The sequence below is a fragment of the Bactrocera neohumeralis genome, chromosome 4, assembly GCF_024586455.1.
Source record: "Bactrocera neohumeralis isolate Rockhampton chromosome 4, APGP_CSIRO_Bneo_wtdbg2-racon-allhic-juicebox.fasta_v2, whole genome shotgun sequence".
In the NCBI taxonomy this organism is placed as follows: Eukaryota; Metazoa; Arthropoda; class Insecta; order Diptera; family Tephritidae; genus Bactrocera; species Bactrocera neohumeralis.
The window spans coordinates 50,214,520-50,227,682 of NC_065921.1; the positions used below are offsets into that span (position 1 = coordinate 50,214,520).

General features: G+C 36.7%; 1 protein-coding gene across 1 annotated transcript in view; it reads right to left on the minus strand.

The window, feature by feature from the left end:
* The window catches only part of LOC126754530 (phosphoenolpyruvate carboxykinase [GTP]-like), a 46,087-nt gene extending 33,192 nt beyond the window's left edge, over positions 1 to 12,895 (minus strand). Inside the window, exon 1 of the mRNA XM_050466606.1 lies at positions 12,491 to 12,895. Within this exon, the coding sequence (XP_050322563.1) occupies positions 12,491 to 12,528 (38 nt within the window). The 5' untranslated portion in view covers positions 12,529 to 12,895. The remainder of the gene's footprint in view (positions 1 to 12,490) is intronic.
* Between the last annotated feature and the right edge of the window lie 268 nt (positions 12,896 to 13,163).

Consider the following 13,163-nt stretch of genomic DNA (forward strand, 5'->3'; position numbering starts at 1 on the left):
CATGCTTCCAAGCTATCATACTCTTATAATAATATAAATGTAATGTTGGCAACACCCTGCGTGAGGCTGGCAAGCAGCAACCAACTTCACATCTCAAGAAGTAGCGACAGTTGGCGAATACAGTTGCCGAACACAGTTGGCAAAATACAGTTGGTGAACACAGTTGGTGAAGACAGTTAGCGAAGAAGTTGGCAAACGCAGCTGATCAATATTTTTCTATTCTTTAATTCATTCATTCATTTTAATTAATTGTAACTTAATTATAAACAACATTTGTTAATAAACGTTATAATCACATTTTACATGGGGGCTCAACCTAAAAACCGCTCAAACGTTCAGTCGTTCAAGCTCAACCTATGAACGGATAAGTTGTAAGAACGATGCCTGTATGCAGATCGAGCAAAAAGAAGAAGGAAGTAGCAGGAAAAAATCTATTTGAAGCTGAAAAAGTTGATCCAGAGTTGGTAAAAGTTGATACAGAGAACACATTTTCATTAAAGTTGATCGAAATGGAGAAAACAGAGGAAAAAGTCGAAAATCAGAACTCGAACGTGTGTGATAGTGGAATAAATTCAAGCGATCTGGTAGAGCTATTAAAAATGCTGAACTCAGGCAAAAACGTGTCAGTCGACCAATTCGAAAAAATTGTTCCAGAATACGATGGCGTGACAATTCCTATTGGAAAGTGGTTGGAAAACTTCAACGAGAATGCTGACGCATATGAGCTTACGGAAAAGCAGAAATATGTAAATGCGAGGAATAAAATGAGAGGAACGGCAAAACTGTTCCTAGAAACAGTGAGTGTTTCGAACTTCGATTCTTTGTGCGAAGCGCTCAAAGAGGAATTCGACATAAAGTTCAACAGTGCTGACATACATCAGAAGTTAATGCAAAGGCAAAAGAAAAACGACGAGAACTTTTACGAATATATTCTGCAAATGAGGAAGCTGGCAGCACTGGGGTCGATAGAAGACGAAGTAGTTATTCGATACATTGTGGACGGAATTAAGGTGCGTGAAGATCTGAAATATCCATTGTATAGTTCTAAGACATTTAAAGAACTAAAAGAGCGTTTCGGGATTATACAGCAAATGAGTTACAAGAGCAGCAGCAGCGCAGTACAAAAGCGAAACTACACGAAGCTTGCGCAAAATGTTAAAGACGATGAGGGCGAAAATCGCGCAGTAAGTAGACATTGTTTCAATTGTGGGTCATCTACACACATACGTGCAGAATGTAAGGCAGAAACAAAATGCTTTAAATGCAACGGCAATGGTCATATCGCAAAAAATTGTGAATATCAGAAGAGAACGGTGAACATGCTAACAAGTGATAAACGAAGTAAGCAAATGCGAATTAGCAACAAGTACATATCATGTTTGATAGACACAGGTGCAGATGTGTCACTTATGCAGCAATGTGTTTATGAAAAAAATTTTGGCAATCACAGCCTACAAAAAAGTTTTGCGAAATTGTATGGTTTGGGAAATGTAGCTGATCATAAAATAAACAACGAAGTTATTGTCGGATATGATTTCATTCAGCGTTTCCAATTAGAGTTTAATGCTAAGGGATATTTTTTCTCCGATAAGACAAATGTACAAGAAGAGGTCGAATTAAAATGCGTATACAATATTATAGAAAAGGTGCCAGAAATTGATGTTCCGCCTCAAGATAGAAATGATGTTAATAAATTAATTAATGAATACAATCCTGTAGTTAGTTCGATTGAACATCCAATTCAGCTGAAAATAATACCAAAAGACGATTTTATTAATTTCAATGTCCGACCCGATTATCTGCAGCAGAGCGTGACGTTGTCAAGAGTCAAGTGGACGAGTGGTTAAAACTTGGTATAGTTCATGAATCCAACGCAAACATAGCCAGTAAAGTTGTTCTTGCAAGGAAAAAAGATGGAAGTTATCGTGTTTGCATAGACTATCGTAAACTAAATGCTGCTGTGTTAAAAGATCGTTTCCCTGTTCCAATCATCGATGAAGTGTTATAGAAGATGCAATCAGCGAAATTCTTTACGGTTATGGACCTCAAAAACGGGTTCTTTCACGTGCCGATTGAAGAAAGTAGTCAGAAATATACAGCATTTGTAACTAGAGAAGGTTTATTTGAATTTGCTAAGGCACCGTTTGGATTTTGTAACTCGCCAGCAGTGTTCATGCGGTACGTAAACTATATTTTTCGGCAGATGATAAACGACGGTATCATGGAGTTATATGTAGACGATATTGTTGTTTTCGGACAGACAGCGGACGAATGTTTGAAGAATGTAAAAATGGTTCTGCAGAAGGCGCAAAGTTTCGGTTTAGAAATAAAATGGTCCAAATGCATGTTTCTAAAAGATAAAATTAGTTTTTTGGGTCATGAAATTCATAATGGTAGTGTATGGCCTGGAAGAGATAAAATTAAAGCTGTTAAAAATTTTATTGTGCCTAAAAATATCAGAGGCGTTCAAGCTTTCTTAGGTTTGACGGGATATTTTAGGAAGTTTGTTCAAAATTATGCCATTCATTATAGCTAGGCCATTAACACAGTTACTGAAGAAAGAAGCAGAATTTCAGATTGGTCCATCGCAGCAAAAAGCAATACTTGATTTGAAGTCAGCTCTTACGCAAGAGCCTGTTTTGAAAATTTTTAAGCAGAATGCTAAAACTCAACTTCACGTAGATGCGTCGAAGTATGGGTTTGGTGCGACATTAGTACAAGAGCACGAAGGAAAGTGGCATCCCGTATTTTATTGGAGTCGAAAGACCTCACCTCAAGAAGAAAGGTTACATAGTTACTTTCTCGAAGTGAAAGCTGCGTACTTGGCAACGAAGAGGTTGCGTCACTATTTAATGGGAATTCAATTTGACTTCGTAACCGATTGTTCGGCATTTAAGCAGACTGCCACGAAAAAAGATGTACCCCGAGAAGTGGTTCAGTGGCTTATGTATCTACAAGATTTCCACTTTAATATTGAACATCGATCAGGAGAGAGAATGAAGCACGTTGACAGCTTAAGTCGTTATCCGGTTATGGTTGTTACATCGCAGATACAAGTACAAATTCAGAAGGCGCAACAAAATGATGAGCATCTAAAAGCGATAACTGCAATTCTCGACGATAAACCATACGCAGATTACGTAATGAAAAACGGAGTGTTATATAAACAATCGAAGGGTCAAGAGCTATTGGTAGTACCGAGAAATATGGAGAAAGAAATTATACGAAACGTACACAATTTTGGTCATTTGAACTCGCAGAAGACGATGCACGCGATCCAACAAGATTTTTTCATAGCACATTTAGAAAAGAAGGTGAAGCAGCACATATCAAACTGCGTTGAGTGCATAGTACACAATCGCAAAGCAGGAAGGCAGGAAGAATTTTTACATTGCATAGATAAGGGTGACTACCCACTGGCAACTATCCATGTCGATCATTTGGGTATCTTGGATTCTACGTCGAAGAACTATAAGTATATTTTCGCAATAGTTGATGGTTTTTCTAAATTCGTTTGGCTATTTCCGACCAAAACAACAGACACTCAAGAGGTAATAAAGCATTTGAGTACATGGGTCACCATTTTTGGAAACCCGCAACGTATTATCAGCGATAAAGGCGCAGCATTTTTGTCGAATTTATTTAAAGAATTTTGTAACGAAAATAAAATTGAGCATTTAAAAATAACAACAGGTGTTCCTAGAGGCAATGGGCAAATCGAAAGAGTCAATAGAGTAATTCTTTCTATGTTGTCTAAGTTGTCGGCTAATGATCCAGCTAAGTGGTACCAGTATGCAGCTATGGTACAAAAAGCTATAAACGCGCATGTTCACTCCTCAACAAAATTTACACCCTACGAAATTATGTTTGGAGTAAAGATGAAAAGCGAAATGTCTAGTGACATTATAAAACTACTCCAAGAAGAATTGTTGGAGGTATTCCAAGAAGATCGTCGTACAATGAGAGAAGAATGCAGAGCAAATATTCAGAAAGCTCAAGAAGCGTATAAAAGAAATTTTGACAAAAAACGAAAACGCAGTACAGAATACCAAAAAGGCGATTTGGTCGCAATAAAAGTAACTCAGTTTTCAAATAAAAAGTTATCGAACAAATTTAATGGACCTTATAAAGTCATTGAAATCAAACGCAATGGGAGGTACTCTGTCGAAAAAGCAGCAGATTTTATGGGACCGAAGGTTACATCCACTAGTGTTGATAATATGAAGCTCTGGACACATTTCGAAGTTGATGAAGATTTGTCATCTGAGACAGATGACGAGCAGGATGACCGAATGTAATGTTGGCAACACCCTGCGTGAGGCTGGCAAGCAGCAACCAACTCCACATCTCAAGAAGTAGCGACAGTTGGCGAATACAGTTGCCGAACACAGTTGGCAAAATACAGTTGGTGAACACAGTTGGTGAAGACAGTTAGCGAAGAAGTTGGCAAACGCAGCTGATCAATATTTTTCTATTCTTTAATTCATTCATTCATTTTAATTAATTGTAACTTAATTATAAACAACATTTGTTAATAAACGTTATAATCACTTTTTACATAAATAGCAAGCAAAAGGTTTCACACCTTAAGTTAGCAGACCACAACTGCAACACTCCCGCTCAAATAGACATTCTATTAGGCAGCGATCACATACCACAAATCATACTTGAAGGTGTTGAGAAAATTACAAAATACTTCTGGCGCAAAATACCATTTTCTGATGAGTCTTAAGTGGACTAGTTGCGGAACCAGTCACAATAATGACAACTCAAGTTAAGGAAATCTCAAACGAGTACCTCAATACACAACTGAAGAAATTTTGGGAGTTAAAAGAATTCCCTAAATGACATTTTAGTTACGGGATCCACGCTTCAGCCAAATTTAATGCTCCTCATATTAAACTGGCGAATATACAAATACGTTTTCAATGGGGATATCGAAAAAATGTATCGACAAATAGTCGTACATAAAGATGATTAAGATTTTCAGCAAATTATCCAGCGAATCTCCCAATAGACCACTGCGCGACTTTAAATTAAAAGCAGGTACCTTTGGCGTAAACTGTGCCCATACCAAGCTATGCGTACACTCCACGAACTGGCAGAAGACACAAAGTCAAAATTTCCTCTGGCAACACAAGTGTTGAAAACACAAACGTATGTAGACGACATTCTGTCTGGAAGCCACAGTCTTCCACATGCATACGAATCACTAGCACAAGTGACACAAGCGCTCAATACAGCAGGGTTTCCGTTAAAAATATAACGGCAAACCACCCTAATATTTTAAAGGACATACATACCTAAAGAAAATCTATTAGACACTAATTTCCTTAAATTCGTAAAGGAAAGCACAACAGAAACTTTGGGGAAAAAGAAATACAGATTGCATCTGTGGTCCGATTCTGAAATAGTTCTAGCCTGGTTGGAAAAACTCCCGATTCTTGGCCAAAATCGTCCTTGCGCAATATAATTGCCCCGGAAAGTCGAAAAATCGACTGCTTCCACGCAACATTGGATGATAGTGACATCCTTGAGCGATTTTCATCGTTCCCTCATGTCGTTCGAGTTATCGCCTGTATGTTAAAGTTCATAGAGCAACTCAAAATTAAAGTTAAGGGAAATTACTCAGAATCTCTCCAATGCGATGCATTGACGCACCTAGAACTCCAGAAGGCAAAGGTCGCTCTAATCGCATCCACGCAAGTGCGCTACAATCTCATTTTTAAGAGAATCAAATCCCATGGATAAAAGGAGTTCACTCGTGGTTCTTAACCCATTCTTAGACACGAAAGATCTGCTTCGTGCGAATGATAGGCTTGCCAACTCAAGCCTGACGTATAATCAAAGAATCAAAATTCTCCATCACGATTTCAGCCGCCGATGGAAGTACATAAAGGACCTTCATTAAAGGTACCGATGGAAGAGTCCAGAAAAGGCGCCCAAGCTTGGAGATCGTGTTATCATCCATGATGATTGTCTATCTCCTACTGAATGGCGGCTTGGCCGCATAGAAAAACTACACTACGGTTCTGACGGTCATGTACGAGTCGTTGATCTCCGTATATAAAGCGGCTTGTTAACAAGACGGATCGTGAAACTATGTTAACCATATATTAACGAAATTGCATATAATGAAACAACCGCCGATAATCCCGCAAACAAATTTTAAAAATCAATTAATTAATCGATGAACTCGCAAATAAAATCTAATCGAAACTACTAACGAAGCTAACCGCAATGGTCAATCTACATGACGACTCATTCTTGCCACATACCGTGGCACAATCGCCATATAAATTTGCATGCAACAAATTTGTAATTATAATAACTTCTTCATACAAATCAATATGGATGTGGATATGCCCAGCGTGCCAACGCCAACAGTGAGGTCCACCATTACTGTGCCACGCCCTGGGGCAGATCCAGCGATACGCCTCCTGCAACCGCTTCTCGTAGTGGTACGCGACCACTACCACCGTCCTCAGCACCAGCCGCGAAGCTTCCGCGCTGCCGATGTCCCCTGTGTCGGCGCTCTCATCGGCTACAGCATTGTAGCATTTTCCGTGGCATGCAGTCCTTACAACGCCAGAAGGTTGCTCAGGCTCACGGACACTGCCTGAATTGTTTGGCGACGGCACACAACACGCAGGAGTGTACGTCAGCCACCCTCTGCCAACTGTGCAACCGGCCACACAACACTATGCTGGATCGCACTATGCTGCATCGCACCTCAAAACGGGCCGTAATGCGCCAACTTTCCGCGCGCAGATCGCAGCAGATCAGCCGTCCGGGTCGGCAAAGAAGGCTAATAGCCCCTCCTTCAACCATATCGAGGCGAAGTGAAGCATCATCACGGCGTCGACAGCCTCGGACGTCATACCACCGCTCCACTGACCTCAGCAGTGTTGTTGCCACGCTGTAGTAATTACAGCGACTGCTAGGCTAGTATTCGCCTAGGGAGGCCGGAATGGCTAGATGAGTTAGCATCACACCACACACCACACAGACACTGCGTAGAGTGCAATATATGTACTTACTTTCGTGTGTCCATACTCTTGGCAGTTTGTACATTGTACTCTTTTATGACAGCAACTAGGCCTTTTGAGCTCTTCAGCTGGTAAGAGTAGTAATTCTTGTTATTGTTTGAAAAGTACTTTTCAATATCCATGAAACATTTTTCAGTATATGTTTGAATTTTTGTTTCATCTATGTTACCTTTTTTCAAGGGCACATTATGAAAATTGTTTGAGCCTATTAAATTGCTTATTTTTGAGACAAGTGCATTTGAGCTACGCTCACGCAAATAAAGCAAATATGTTGCAATTTAGGATTTCTTGCTTTTTATCATTTGGCGTGCCTGGTTGAAATTTTTTGGTATTGACCGCTGATTTAACTGGACTTACCGTACGATTCTGTACTATGATACAGTCTCAAGTCTCTAAATTTGAGATTTTAAGTTAGAGACAATTTTTGAGACTTGAGACGATTTTGCTATTCTGTAAGTGACAGTCACAAAATCTATTACATTTCATTATTCAGAGATGTTTTTACACTTGAATGAAAATAAATATGTCGATAACAAATATTAAATTTTCTATAACAAAGTCAAAAAACATAAATATCAATAAAAATAATAATATATATTGACTTTGTTTCATAATGTTTACGAAATTTATGTAAAATTTATTTATTTTTAACCTTTTCGTGTTTGAGTATGCTTATATAAAAAACGACAATCGATTAATATCTAAGATGATCTCTATTCGGTATATTCAAAATGGCAGACAAGAGTTCTTTTTAGTTTTTTGACCTGCTAACTATCAGGTCTCAAATTTGAGGAAATAACGCTAGAGACTGTTTAGTGAATAGTAACTAGTCACAAATTGAGACTTTAATTTCCTTTTTACGTTAATATAGCGATCAATACCAGTCTGAACAGACGGCTCTTTTTTGCTTGGTACATTCCCACCCTGCCTTTTGTTTTACTTCGCTGCCCGGGTGCTTGCTGGTCCCTGCATACTGGTTGCTGTCAGCGCATTTGTTGTTGCCCGATTGCTGTTCTCTGTTGACTGCGCTTGCTTAGTTGCTTTTGTTGGCTCGACAAAGCTAAAGTTGGCATTTAAAGCAGGAATAATGGGATGCCCAACTTATTCCAGTGTGAGAGCGTCTCAAAATAAGCGTTTTTTATAACATTTTCCATTGTGGCCAGATCGAACAAAATAAGAATTTTTGGGCATTTATCAACCCAATACCCAACATTTAGTACGAATAAAAAATACTAAATAGTGGTTATTTATTATATGGAGAAACTATTTAAATCTTTTTAAAAAATATTATAACAACTGACTTTTGTCCTTTCAATACCCAATGATAGGATTTCAGCTTATAGCTCTCAATCATTAAATGTTTTTAATAATTTTCCATTGAAAATACAACTATGATGCTTCAAATTACAAAACGTTTCATCAGATACCTTTGAATTTCACAAATTTATTTAATTTTAATTGTTTTACATTTTTTATAAGAGGTCTTGAACGATGCAACAAATCCCTCCGTTTACATACTTTTTTGGTAAGATTTCAATCAGGCCATCGCTCGTTTCCAATTGCTAAACGTCAAAACCTCCCCAATCCAGTCAACTGTCAAAGTTTAGGTGGTTTTGACGTTTAGCAATTGTTCTCTCACTTCCAGTGAGAGAGGAGTTGGGCATCCCATTATTCCTGATTTAAAGAATGCCTACGGCATTGTTTTCAATTTAATAAATTTTTTGTTTTTACATTTTGCTTCTTTGCTTTTACTATACACAGAATTCACGGAGCGAATTAAAAACACGTCCGTACACCTTGACATTGTATAAACCTACAAGTAACAAATCCTATAATCTTCACCCATAAATACACAGGCGAAAGCTTATAGAATGACAGAAATTACATTAAGAATGCCATAGAATGAGGGAGACTCAGGGCAAAAGGCCAGACACTTTATTAGGGTTTCCTACATAAATATTCTACTACTAAAACGGCCAAATGCCTTAAAAAAGGCAAGAGTGTGTTGCCGTGTTATGCTATCCAATTTATTAGTTTAAATACGTTTTTTTAAATTTTCAAATATACATATTTCGATAATTAAAATTCATAAAGATGTAATTTACCTAGTTTTGATTAAAATTTTATTTATTGTAACAAAATATTGGTAAATCATTCCTATTTTATTAAAAATATTTAAAGAATATATCTATTTTTGTTTAAATTATTACAAGTAGTTTTATTTAGTATTGTATATATTATATACAATATGAAAATAGGCAACCTGGGGAACCGAACACCCCAAAAAAATCGGTAACGCGCCTATATTGCAACCTCTTTACTATTTTTAAGTTCTGTTTTTTAAATCCCTGTGCCGAAAAATCAACTATTTCAATCAGGTGATCTCAGCTGTTGACGACCATATGATTATTTTGTTACTTGTATGATTCTATAATGTACCTTGAACACTACATTATTATGATATGCTATGCCAAATTAACCAGCCCGAAGCGATTGGAAAATTAGAGAACTCAGTAAATAAGTGAAAAAGGGAAATATAAAATAATAAAAAGTAATAATATGTGTATATGTACATATGTACATTAAATGAGACATGATTTGCGTTTAGAAGTTTTTCCCAACAATCTGCCGATGGGCTCATACCCACAATAAAGAAGAACGTGGCAGAAGGGTTAATTATATGTACTTATTATTGGAGAGCATACAATTGCTTATCCGACTATGGGTAGGAGAATCGAAGAGTAAATTATAGTGATCCCGACAACACTTTTGTAGCATAGTAGTCCAGTCATTATTGTAAGTTCACCTCGGAATTCGATATACCCATTTATATGTCTGTAATTACTTGTATATTGACACCCTAAAGTTGTCTCAAACCTACATATGGTAGGTATACCTTTAGGGTGTCAATATACAAGTATTTACAGACATATAATATAAATGGGTTATCGAATTCCGAGATTCTAACTAATTTAAGCTTAAATGACTGGACTATTGGACGGAACACATACTCAACGGATAGAGTGTTATAATTTGGTTTTTTAAGATAATTATTGCAATCTGCAGAATTGTATTCATATGATTATTGAATATTTATGAAGAAAATCAATAACAAAAAACCACGAGGATCCCTACGTTAATCTTTTGGGGACAATAAAAAGCATACATGTGACCTGGTCTACGAAAAGGGGGCTAACGTGCGAAAACTAGTTTTTTGGGAAAAACTGTTAAAAATAATCGTCAGTTTCTCGTTATCTCATTAATTGTTCTCCTTTTTTTGACACCTACGCCCCTTTTTCGTAGACCAGGTCACACATATATGAACCGTAAATCCGTTTTTGTTGTTATTTAATTGAAAAATATTTTTCTATTCAAATTTTAGTAGCCATTTTGTGTATATAAATTTAATTTTTGTTCTTTCGTTGGCAAAACAAAAAACAAATACAACAATAATATTATTTTCAATATTTAATAAAAAATAATTATTGGAACAAATTAGTGAAGTGTTAATATACATAAAAAAGCCCATTAATAATAAAAAATTTCTTAATTAAAACTTAAAGTTTCAGATATTAAAACTGGTGAATTTTTTAACTTTGAATATATGTAAATAAAATGATAAATGATTTTTTATCACTTGTGAAACTAAGTTTTGTTACAATAGGTATTACAAGTCCATTAAAAAAAAAACTGAATTTCCAGATTGATCATGAATATGAATTGTTAATGGAATAAAATATTTTTGACCAATCAAAATTGCAAATAGCTACTAACCAAATTACAGCGTTGTTGATTTTGCGCAACCCATTTGAACTATAGCCACCCCGACTCACCAATGCATTTTCTTAAACAATAAATAGCCGTTTGACCTTTTTTCTTAGTATACAAAAACCTCGCTTATTAACATGTAATTTGCATTACAAGAAATTTCAGAAACGATTACTGTTCCCTTGCACATTTTACAAGTGTGAAATCACACGAAGTATGTATGATCCAAATTAAATAGAGTGTGTTGATATAAATATGTTCATTTAAAATACTTTGTGCTTTCCCTCCTAATTCCTACGTATGTACATATGTATGTGCAAAACTCGCTAAACTAATACGTCTGTGTGAACTAACTTTCGATACCAAACGATGTTTCAGAAAAGGCGACTCCCTATCGTGCCAACTTCTTCAATCTGCTGCTGGAGAAAATAATTCGAGCTGCAAAACTTAATCGAGCAGGTACAATCTTTTAAAGAGTGTACAGCTTCTGGCGTATGTCGATGATATTGATATCATCGGCCCAACACCCGTGGCGTTAGTTCTGCTTTCTCCAGACTGGGTCTGGCAGTGAACGAGGGCAAGACGAAATATCTCTTGTCATCAGACAAACAGTCGCCGCACTCGCGACTTGGCTCTCACGTCACTGTTGACAGTCATAACTTTGAAGTTGTATGGTGCAGAGGTTTGGACGATGACAACAACTGATGAGTCGACGTTGCGAGATTTCGAGAGAAAGGTTCTGCGAAAGATTTACGGTCCTTTGCGCATTGGCCACGTCGAATATCGCATTTGATGGAACGATGAGCTGTACGAGATATACGACGACATTGACATAGTTCAGCGAATTAAAAGACAGCGGATACGCTGGCTAGATCATGTGGTCCGAATGAACGAAAACACTCCAGCTCTGAAAGCTTTCGATGCAGTACCCGCCGGGGGAAGCAGTGGAAGAGGAAGACCTCCACTCCGTTGGAAGGACCAAGTGGAGAAGGACCTGGCCTCGCTTGGAATAACCAATTGGCGCCACGTAGCGAAAAAAGAAAACGACTGGCTCGCTGTTGTTAACTCGGCTATAATCGCGTAAGCGGTGTCTACGCCAGTAAAGAAGAATGTATGTGCAATGCATATATTTTGCATTTTATATTCGTTTTACCACATCTGTATTCGAAGGTTTTAGCAAAATATACACTGTATATACCATATATTAAAATAGTCAGGATTTTGACTTCAAAACTTCCAATGACAACAAGTAAACAGCTGTACAGATATTCTATACAATGAACTAACAACTAATACATATGAACCAATTGAACAACTAGTCATCCCGGCTGGGGTAGGGTTTATCCTTTTACACACTAACTTCATCTTGTAAATTAAAGTCGTAAACAAACTGAAAAGATAAAGCATAATTACATATATTTAACTCTTTAAGTCCAATTATATAACTCTTTATTATAACACTTCATGGTTGGTACAAATCTGGTATTTTCGGTCCAGCTCCGATAATACTGGTTGCGAACTTTCACTTTTCAGACTAATTCGATTTCTAATTTGACTTTTCGTGACAAACAAATTAGCTAAATACAAACAATCCGTTTGTGTTTACATATATGTATGTATGTATGTATATGTATATGTACATTTAAACTATAAATATCCGTATACACACTTACCTGCTACTCATTAATTTGAATACATTGTTGATAAGCATTTTATTTCTGTTTGCTAAGATTTTGGTTTATCGATTTGGTATTTTTCGTAAGAGCAATCGTTGATTTCGTACAAAATTAAATTTAAATTTAAATTGTTATTTCTCCTTATTGTAATAGCATTAAAGATTTTATTATTTCTCTTACAGCGCCTTATGCAAGTGTTGTATACATATAAATAGTTTTCGGTTTTTTGTTTATACACCACACCTTCGTCTTGACTTTAAAGATATTCTGTTATTTCCGTGCGAAGTGTAGTTAGAAGCGTTTTATGTCTCGATTTGTTGCCAGATGGTGTGATTCTAAATGGACTATACTATAGACATCAATACTCTCTGCTGAACTGTATGGCTTCGTTCATCGCATTACCATACAATCATTCATTATCAGTTGTGTCGTTATATGCACTGGTACTTTCATCTTATTCAATTTTTCATAAACATTTTGCCTTTTTTTGTTATGTATGGCAAGGAGATAAGATAATCCGCGCAATTTTGCCTCTTTAGAATTACTTTGAAAGCCAATTTACACTGGGCAACACAACAGTATTTTATTATTAGTTTAATATTGCCTTATCACAAAACATTACAGAAACAAAGGGCTATTTTAGGGTATAATGAACCATTTTTAATAACAG